This window comes from Berghia stephanieae, chromosome 5 (assembly GCF_034508935.2).
Source record: "Berghia stephanieae isolate SIO BIC M18660-M18661 chromosome 5, UCSD_Bste_1.3, whole genome shotgun sequence".
NCBI classification, from domain to species: Eukaryota; Metazoa; Mollusca; class Gastropoda; order Nudibranchia; family Aeolidiidae; genus Berghia; species Berghia stephanieae.
Genome location: NC_088364.1, coordinates 54847330 through 54858079, shown reverse-complemented (window position 1 = coordinate 54858079; position 10750 = coordinate 54847330). Strand labels below are relative to the sequence as shown.

Here is a 10750-nt window from a genome sequence, read left to right as displayed (position 1 = left end):
ATTCTATCAATCAAACTTTTAACATTCAAAGTTAAACAATGTTTTGTGTGTTAGCACGTTATATCCGGCTGACAGATGTTATGAGGATTTTGCCTTAACACATAACATCATTTGACGGTTTGTAAGTACTTACATTTTTTTCTACGGTTAGATGGGGCTTCCTGGGTTATACATTCAAAACACAACATGGCAATTTTATATTTAACACGTTCTTCAACTGGGAGCCAGTAAAGTTCATATAGTAAAGAACGAGAGTGCGCAAATATTTTTTGTTTGGTTACCAATCTTGTGGCACTGTTTTGAATAACTGGGAAAGTACCTACATCCATAATAAATCAATTTCTCTCCTAATAAAACGCTAATCGGCAGCAAGCTTTTTGCATTTTTTTGGTTGTGTGAAACTGACACATTCCGCCTTATTCCAGATAGAAAGATCTTTAACAATAATTTAATAAAATTAAGTGCCAAATCACAGCCATGAAATACTTGGCGGGGCAGATTTCGGGTGTACAAAAAATAAGTCCGAAGTTGTTCAGCTTCCGGGGAAAAAAAAAGAAACGGAAAATAAACCCCCAAAAAAACCCCCAACAAATAAACAAAACAACAACTACAACAACGACAACAAAAATACAAAACAACAACTACAACAACAACAAAAATTAAACAAAACAACTACAACAACAACAACAAAAATACAAAACAACTGACACCTTAGATAAAGACCACAGAAGACTTGCAGACGATTTTAAAAAGAAAATCAACTCTTGACTTCTTTTTAAGAACTTTATTTTCTCTAAAATGCTTATCCTCAGTGCTTATTTTACCCATTTATCTAACTATTCATCGTGGTATTTTGTTGTGACAAACGACTTGAACATATTTTTGTTATTGTGTACAAAATCGAAGATTAGGTATAGTCTCATAGATACAATATTTTGAAAGTGATGTTGGACGAAATAATTCAATGATTGCTTTTAAAGTCAATCCAGTGAACAACCCATCGTGTAGCTTGTTGTAGAGGGTTAATACTTGGCGATCATAACCTGTTACTGAATATTAAACTTAAGGAAAGAACAATCAAAGTTCAGTGTGGAGAAGAATTACTGTTAAAAACAAACTACAAAACTATTGAAATATATAAAATAATAGTTCTGAATCTACCAGGAGGAAGTATTAGGGATATAATTTAGTAATTGAATGTGACGGTTGAAATAATAATATGTGTCATTTATTTATTCAGAATATGCAGCATTTATCTTCAATTTTTTAAAAATCAACACGATGCACTTTATAATATACGTGTGCTGTCTATCATAATTATTTAGCCTATTTGAAGAGCGTGCAGTAGTCAGATATAATAAAGAAGTGCTTTATTAAGTGTTTAATCATTTCCGGAGTATATGAAAATCACACGTTTTAACTCTATAACATCCATTTAATTCTAGTCTGGAATAATTTAAGAGTTTGATAACGTGTTTGATAGTGGAATTTCCCTAAAACAGAAGTAAAAGGTTTCCTCGTGCAGAGATTTAAAGACCACAAAGTTCCATTTTTTCTTGATCAATTTGGTCTTGGATCCAGGAGGCAAACTTTGAGACTTCCGTATAGATTCCAGGCCAGCGGTATACTCCACACTCGATGCCCCAACTGGCAATCCCTGTCCGAAAAAAAAAAGAAGAAAAATGGAAACTTACAATGTGACCCACAGTGTCAATCTGATATGATGTCATAATGAACCAGATGGAAAGAAAGAATGAGTTTAAAGCCAACAGTTATCAGGATTAAGAAGTTTAACTTTTTGGATAGAGTCAAAAAAGGAACATTCACACTCTTCAATTTATGCATTCATTAAAACTCAAATTTTATTTGTGAAAGTCAAAATCTAGATTGGAAGCATCTGGCATCTGGCTATAAATGAAGAAATTTGAGTCTGGAAAGTAAACATTGGGGGGATGGAAGGGGGGGGGGGGAGGTGTCAATCCCCATAATCACTGCTAGCTTCGTCAAAGACGTATAACTTAATGATAAGCAAAACGTTTTGAGTTATATGGGTGTAATTACAACTTGTTTTTCTTTAAGTTTTCTGTCTGGCAAAAACGTATTACTCCTGCATGACAATCAAAGGCACATATCAACATTTCTTATTTAAGATATCTTGATAGGGATCTTTTACATTTGTTGTGTTCTCTTGACTGGAAAATAGAGCTTGGCTTATAGACATTTACATAATAGAAGATTATCTACTGATGAACAATAATGTGATCGAGTGGATATTTTATTCCAACATGTCTAATAAAAATAAAAATTCTCAGAATATTATTTTCTCACAGTATTTTGACACAATTTACAGGACACAGACGGGACTAATAGTTTTCAATAATGCTGACAGGTAATAATATTTACGACGATTAGAATCTTACCCTGGATAACCCATTTATTTCCGTCTCTACAGATTAGAGGCCCGCCACTGTCACCCTAAAACACAATAATTAGTAATTATTGGTATGGATGAACGTTTTGAATTAGTTAATCATTAATAATTACATGTATACATTTTATTAAAATCACCAACCTCATCTTTTCGCTTTTTTCTTCATCAATTTTTAATAATTGTTAGTACAAGTTATTAATAAAAGAATTCCAATTCTACCAACTAAAAAATCAGTTATTCTACTTCTGATAATTTAATCAGCAATACAAGATATATACCGCTCACGCTTTTTTTTTTGTGTACACATTTATTTGTTTTCATTTTGATCATGAAAATTCTTTTGATATCATCATCGAGAGATTAAGGTGACCCTTGAAAAAATAACGATACGTATAGAAATGTAAGCTTCAATTAATTGAACGAAGACAGATTATGTGGACTTTCGGGTTTCCCCTTTATCAACAAAACACGATGAATGAAATACTAAGAACGAATTCATCGTGTTTTGTTGATAAAGGGGAAACCCGAAACGTCCACATTATTTGTCTTCGTTCAATAAATTGAAGCTTACATTTCTATACATATCGTTTTTTTTTTCCTTTGAGCTTCAGGCAGCATCGGTATTTTATATCAATAAATAAACTATATGTTTCTTGGCCAGAATGAAAACGGAAGTGTCCTATTCTTTCATTGGACGGCATTCTTTCAAAGTGTTTCTTACATGGCATGCATCCTTCCCTCCCTCTTCATAACCAGCACAGAATGTCTTCTCGCCATGGAATTCTGCTCCGTACCACTCATGTTTGGAGCATACATCATCAGCTATGACAGGGACGGCCACTTGATTCAGTCCCAATTGGTCACCAGTTCCTTTCCCATGAAAAAAGCGTAAAATGGTTATAATGAAAAGGTGGTTTTGGTATATGCAAGTAACCTTACTAAGAGTTCAATCTCAAACTCGTAATGCGCATGGTATGTCTCAGATTGGCCATACAATCAGGAAACCTGCAAGCAACATCGCCAGGCAGGCTTTGGACTGCCCCCAAGGAAAGAGGAGGGTTGGTCGACCAAAGCAAACATGGCGACGAAGCATTGAGACCGAGTTGAATGCAGCCTGACAAACCTGGGCCCGGATAAAAAAAGACCTCCAAAAACTGAGTCAGATGGAAGAGTACTGTTGTGGCCTTATGTTCCACAAGGAACCAAGAGGCTTAAGTCAAAGTAAGTCATATTGGGCTTATCCCACATATCTGATCATGTGATAGGTCCATGATACGTGATGCCCAATACGTTGTACGTTGTGTTTTTGTTTTTTTTTTGTTTTTTTTTTTAATTATAGACAAATTTCAGGTTTGAATAACTCGAGAGATATGTAAGATTTCATCAAAAATTTTTTTGGGTTTTGCCATCTATGCAGAATTTATTCAAGTTTTGATTGATGTAAGGTTTAGCACTGTGCGCCCTTTGGTAGCTGAGTTATGACATCATCAGTAGAAAAGGGTAATTTTGACATAAATCGTAATTTATTTTGGCTTTGTCCGACACGATTCTCGAACCTTGACATACAACCCATTGAAAACATTGCCTTCTCAGATGAGGCAAACTTTAACGTCTCCGGGTATGTATACAAACACAATGTTCGACATTGGAGGAAACAAAACCCAAATGAAGTTATCGAGTGGAGTGTCATCGCAACTCACCAAAAGTTAATGTCCGGTGTGAACTAACCAAGGAAAGAGCGGTCGATCCTTTCTTTTCTGACGACATGACAGTGACAACAACAAATGTTAGAATCATGTTAGAATCATGTTAGAATCATACAGAGTCCCTCAATTTCATTATCTTTAACCTAACATCTTTTCCAAACAGGATGGTGCTCCCCCTCAGTGGAGTTTAAATGTGAGGGAGTGTTTAAATGAACAGTTCCCAGACCGATGGATCGGCCGAGATGGTTCAATTTCCTGGCCTCCAAGATTACCTGATCTAACCCCACTTGACATTTTTATAGGGATATGTGAAGACCAGAGTATGTGACATGCGTCATCTGAAGACAAAATAAGAGAAGCCTAACCGCTCTGTCACATTACTCATGCTACAAAAAACGTGGGACGAACGGGAGAGACGCTTGCGGTTTGTCATTCAAAATGTTGGTGGGCACGTGGAGCTTTAAATTGGACGATTGTGCAAACACACGATCACAGGTAAGATATCAGGGAAAAAAACTTTAATAAATTTTGATTACTGTGTTGAAAATCAAATTGGTGTCGTTGCAGTTGTTCTTCAGTTATTCAAACCTGAAATGTGTCGATGATTAAAAACAAACACAATGATCTTTTTCTACCGATGACGTTATAGCTCAGCTACCAAATGGTACACAGTGTTAAAACGTATATCAATAAAAACTTAAATAAATTCTGCACCTATGGCAAACAAACCGTTGATAAAATCTTACATAGTTTTAGAGTTATTTAAACCTGAAATTAAAAAAACAAAAACAAAAAAAAAACATGAGGTTTTATATAGCGCAATATCCACTAAACGTGCTCAAAGCGCTTTACAAGGGGTCCCTGGCCAACAGCAACACTTAACACGTAGGACGAGACATGACGCCTGTTAGGCGATATTACAATTTTTCGGACAGAGACAACGCTGTTAACGGTCAGGTACTCATTTTACACCTGATTACGGTGAGAGAATGTGAGTAAAGAGTCTTTTCCAAGGACTCAACTTTGCGCCGAGCGAGGCTCGAACCCAGGACCTTCCGATCCGAAAGCGAGTATCATACCACTAGACCACATAGCCGCACATGCGTCAATAATAATTTTTTAAAAAACATACTGTACATTTTGTAGAGCTCAAGAAATGCAAAAATCCGCTTTATAAAGTTACATTAATGTACCTTTAGTGTCTCCCCAGCCTGCCATCAAGCACATCTCTCCTGTTGTAACACCTTTATCGGCGGTGGGAATACAGATTGGTTGGATGAGAGTGGAGAAAGGCAGATCTCCACTCAAGACCAAGATGGCAATGTCATTTTCCAGAGTCGAAATATTATAGTTTTTGTGTAGAATCATTTTTTTCACCTAGATGTAAGATGACACCGAAAAAAATGGAAAACAGAAAGCTGAAATAATGAACTTTTTTTGAAGATGTTACACCAAATATATTATTTCTTTGACTGCTTGGAGTCAGACAACTCAATTCCAATGGTCTATTCTAATATGTCGAAGAAGAAAAATAGTCGCATATTAATGAAAATATGTAAAATTATACTAAGACTGTCCTTCATTGAATGATTGTCCCCATTACATGAAGTCTATTATCCCATTCGTAGATGCCATTACTTTATCAATGTCTTATTTTCTTTTTAATTATTTATAAGTGTGTGTGGGGGGGGGGGGATACTGCAGCTCGGGAAGATGAAAAGTGGGAAAAGAAACATGGTGGAGGAATGAAGAGGTTTAAAAAGCAATAACGAAAACGAGGGAAGCAAGGAAGATCATGGAGATAAACAGGGATTCTATGAAAGTAGATGAATATAAGAAGGCAATAAAAGATGCACAAAGAGCCGTTGCAAAGGCAAAGTCCGAGACATTCAAAGATATGTATGAGCAATTAGAAAGTAAAAAAGAACAAAGAGAAAATGACAGGGAGAGGAGAAGTGCAGTTATACAACCTAAAGAGAAGATAGTAGATGAAATAAGCAAGAACGAGGTGGGGGATGCAGTGCGCAAGATTGAAAGGGGGAAAGCAGTTGGACCAGACGAGATACCAGCAGAAGTCTGGAAATCACTTGGAAATGAAGGGTTAAATTTCATGGTAAGGTTATTCAACGACATCATACAGAAAGAGAAAATGCCAGAAGAATCCCCATATACAAAAATAAAAAAGCTGTTCCAGAATGTGGCAACCATGGGGGCATCAAGTTAATGAGCCATACAATGAAGATATGGGAAAGAGTAATCGATTAGAGGATTAGAAAAGATAAGACATAAGTGAAGAACAGTTTGGATTTGTTGCTAGTAAAAGTCCAACGGATGCTATATTTGCTCTAAACGTGACCACAGAGAAGTGTTGATAAAAGTTCACTGACTTGGAGAAAGCATATGATTGGGTACTGTCTAAGAGCAAAGGGAGTAACAGAGAAATATATCAAAGTTATCCAAGATATGCACAAAGGAAACAAAACAGTGGCAAGGACAGCTGTTGGCTCAACTGATCCATTTAATGTGAGAGTTGGATTGCACCAGGGATCTGCTCTCATCCCGCTGATGTTTGCAATAGTAATGGATATTCTAACAGAACCCATTCGGCGAGAGGCATAGAGTCCTAGTCTGTGGCGATAAATACCATTGAACATGATGTATGCGGGTGACGTTGTGCTTTTGAATGATACAAAAGCTGAGGCGGAAAAGAAACTGGAGGGCTGGAGACGGGTATTGGAAAAAAAGGGGGGGGGGGAGATTAAGAGTAAACAGATCGAGGACAGAGTATTTGTGCATCGGACAACAGAGAGCAGGACCACCAATAAATATAGGAGAATAGGATGTGCCAGAGACAAACCAATTCAAATACATAGAAACAACTGTATAAGGAGATGGGGGCAATGAGATTGAGGTTAAGAGGAGGATACAGGCAGGCAGAATAATTGGAGGAAGGTAACTGGAGTTATGTGTGACAAACGAATTTCCTCAAAACTGAAGGGGAAATTATAAACTGCAGTTGTAAGGCCAGCAATGTTATATGGACTAAAGACAGTAGCTACAACAAAGAAACAAGATAAAGAAATTGAGGTGGCAAAAATGATGATGTTAAGATGGTCACTTGACTGGACAAGAAAAGTGAGAATTAAACGAATTCGAAGGTTAACTGAAGTGAAGAATGTATCAATAAAGATGAGAGAAGATTGATTGAAATGGTTTGGACATGTAAATAGACGAGAGAGGGAGTACATGGGAAGGAGAGTATTGACACAATTAGCGGGAAAGAGGAAAAGGGAACGCCCAAAGAATAGATAGTTGGAAAGGTAAAGGACGATATGAAAGAACTGGGCCTGGAGGAAGATAGTTCTCTGAACCGAGATGCATGGAGATGTGGGATTCATTATGGCAACCCTGCAAAATGCGGGATAAGCTGAAAGAAGAAGAAGTTGATTTATGAATTAAATTCACTCACACCAATCATTTGCTGTGCATTCTCATGCCTGTCCAATCGTGTTTTGCCTGCAACAACTTTCCAACGTGACATGTCGTTGCTTCTGCCCCTGAAAGATAAACGAATTATGGTCATGTCCACTAACTTACTCGCCAATGGAATACATGGATTGTAAGTTATATTTTATTCAAAATGAAACAAAAATCCTTTATTACCCTTTCAAATACAAAAAGCTGACTTACTCGAGAGCATATTATATTTACCAAACGTTAATAGTTTAAATGCCACATAAAAATTGGAAATTCGGAGTATTGTAATTTAATTCATTTCTGTTGCTTTTTTAATATGTATTTTATTTTCCCTTTAAAAATTGTCAATTGAAGATGATAGTGTAATTAAATATGGGTATCTCACATAAAGCAGTGTGTGGCAGTGAGGATGATTCTCTCACTGATGATGGCCCCTCCACAAACGGCGTAGCCATCCTGAACTATAAGAACCTGCAGAATAATTGATATGATAGAAAGATATTATATTATATTATTGTATTGGTAAAGGCTGTAGTCCTTCGGCGTCATATGGTCCATGGAGCCAGCTTTTTATCCCGGTTTATCACAGACATTAGCAATTGGATACGACGTTTACCACTAAATTCCGCGAGATTTAATGTATTGTAACAAGAAACTCAGGTAGAACTAAAGCAGAAAGTTCTTGGCTCAGGGGGAAACAGTATTCAATTTGAGAGATGATTTTTTTCCCTTGTAAATCATTTCTCTGATAAGTTCTGAACTGCAATCTTTTTTGTTTGTCTTTTGTTTTGTGTTGCTTTGAATATCATGGTTTGTAAGCCTTTGAGTGTATTTTCTTAGTCGTATCCTGTACTTGTGTCTGGATGAGACTTTCAATTGATCTCAAACTAAGAACGCTAATAGTGTGCTCTTGGTATTTTCATTTATTTGAACCATTCTCCTTTGTCTTACTTTTTCTCGTGTGTTTTTAATCATAATCTAGATAGATCGTTTTGACAATCCCGTTTTATTCCTTTTTACTCGCGCTTAAATTAATGACCTAAATATTTTGGAATCTGCTCCATCAAAATCCCATATTTATTTCTGATTTGGTGAATGTAAAAGACGTAGGCAATCTCCCAAAATTGAAGGTCGACCTGCATGTGCTGTAACGGAGAAGTCAGTGTCTGCCCCACTAGGCTATGATTGAAAATGATGCACGTATTACATAACATGAGATTAGACATTCCTTGGGCATTTCATCACCTAGTGTCTGGAACAAACTGCACAAATCCCTTAATGTCCACAAGGTGTTCACTGTTGCACCACTACGCTTAAACGGGTCGATGAAGGTCGATCTAGAAATGTGGAAAACATTTTGACTGGTGATGAATCGTGGATTTATATGTATGACCCTGAAACAAAGCGCCAATCTCGAGTGTGGCTCTTTTCTGGTGAGACTCCACCTCTGAAATTCAAGCGGTCTCGCAACGTTGGAAAGCAAAATGGTGGCAAGCTTTTTTAATATAAAAGGTTACATCGCGACAGTACCATCCAAGACAGACGCACAGTCACCTCAGATTAGTATACCGACAGCTGTAGAGAAATGGAGAAAACTGCGTCCAAAGGAGTTGCTATGACACAATGGCAAAGCCAGTGCTCACGCAGCCATTGCAACAATGCAGTTCTTGACTGAAAGCCACGTTCAAATCCTAACCCACCCTCCATATTCTCCCGACCTGGTCCCCCATGATTTGATTATGTTCCCATTTGTCAAGGAAAAGCTCCGTGAGATTAAATTTGTGAAACCTGAAGATGTTATAAGGGATTTGGAGATGGAAATTCAGCCACACACCGGAAATGCGGCAAAATTGCTTTGATTTTTGGTTTAAGATGATGAAACTTTGCATCCAAGCTCAGGGAGAGTACCTTAAGAAGCTGTAATAATTTGATGGTAATAGCCTTATACCCGATTCCGGTAACTTTTCTAGTGACCCTCGTATTTCGGGATGAACTTGATGCTTCTTATTTCATTTTCAGCTTTACCTCTATAATTTGAGTTTTAATGAATTCATTAATTTAGGACAGTGAGTTTTGTTTCTTCAACTTATAAAAAAGATTTGTAAATCGTCCTACTGTGGTCTTGTGGTACGACTCTCTCCTTCGGATAGATATTGCACTATATAAATGCTCTACATTTTTCTTTTCTTTTTAAAAAATAATTAATTAGGCTTTTAACTAAATGTTCTTCATCAACTATATGATTTAGTCCATCATGAGGTTGATTTGGATTCTTCTGATTTTTTTTTTCATTTTCGAGTACAAAAATTACCAGGAGAAACCGGTTTAAAATCTTTATTGACAAACACAAAACTAGAATAGGGGGAATTTCATATTTTTTAATTAACAGAACTTTAAAACTTTGGATCAGTATCAAGTACGAAATGAAAAATGCTTCTGTAATCAGATATAAAAAATAATGCTTGATAAAGAAATAATCAATTCCAGGTTTATTTATGGTTAAATTTAAATACACAGGGTATTCAAAGGTCAGTGGTCCTAAATAACCCTTTACTTGATATCATATCCTGGCAAAATATCAGATTATTGCAGACGGTCACACATTAATTAAATTCTACTTTAATTTCTGACTGTTTGTGATCAAAACTTACCAACCAAGGCCACGACCCTCTCTGTGCCGGTCTCCCACCTATGATTTTCTGGCCATCTGGGTTAATGGCGGGACGACCACATGGGAAAATGGATTTACGGCAAGGCAAAAGAAAGCCACTTGATTTTTCTGAGATGGGTGAAGAAGAAGAAAAAATAGAAAATAAAAGAAGAGAAATATAGGGGGAAAGGGGGGGGGGGAGGAGGAAATAGTGAGGAAGAAAATGTATTTTAATTACAACGACATTACACATAGCTGACCCAGCCATTGCCTTGTCCTAAGTCCCGGATAAGAAGTTGGAGAGGATTGTGTGTTGGGCCAGCAACCCACCATATAAAAAAAAACATCACACTACAGAAATGCCAAGAAGAACCAAAAGATATATTTCGAGCAAGCCAGATTCAACTTTATATATATAGTAAGAAGCCCGCAATTTCTTCGCCTATTAAATTGAGGCTTACAATTCAACACATCGTTATTTTTTCC

At 36.8% G+C, this 10750-nt stretch overlaps 1 protein-coding gene across 3 annotated transcripts in view; it reads right to left on the bottom strand.

The window, feature by feature from the left end:
- Positions 1 to 769: 769 nt before the first annotated feature.
- Positions 770 to 10750, bottom strand: part of LOC144973229 (serine protease hepsin-like) — a 16941-nt gene continuing 6960 nt past the window's right edge. For all 3 annotated transcript variants that reach the window (XM_078915400.1, XM_078915402.1, XM_078915403.1), the window contains exons 3-9: positions 10266 to 10393; positions 8000 to 8085; positions 7607 to 7694; positions 5331 to 5514; positions 3153 to 3301; positions 2421 to 2475; positions 770 to 1657 (exon numbers count right to left, since the gene is read on the bottom strand). In XM_078915400.1, coding sequence (XP_078771526.1) covers positions 1530 to 1657; positions 2421 to 2475; positions 3153 to 3301; positions 5331 to 5514; positions 7607 to 7694; positions 8000 to 8085; positions 10266 to 10393 — 818 coding nt within the window. In that variant the 3' untranslated portion in view covers positions 770 to 1529. The remainder of the gene's footprint in view (positions 1658 to 2420; positions 2476 to 3152; positions 3302 to 5330; positions 5515 to 7606; positions 7695 to 7999; positions 8086 to 10265; positions 10394 to 10750) is intronic.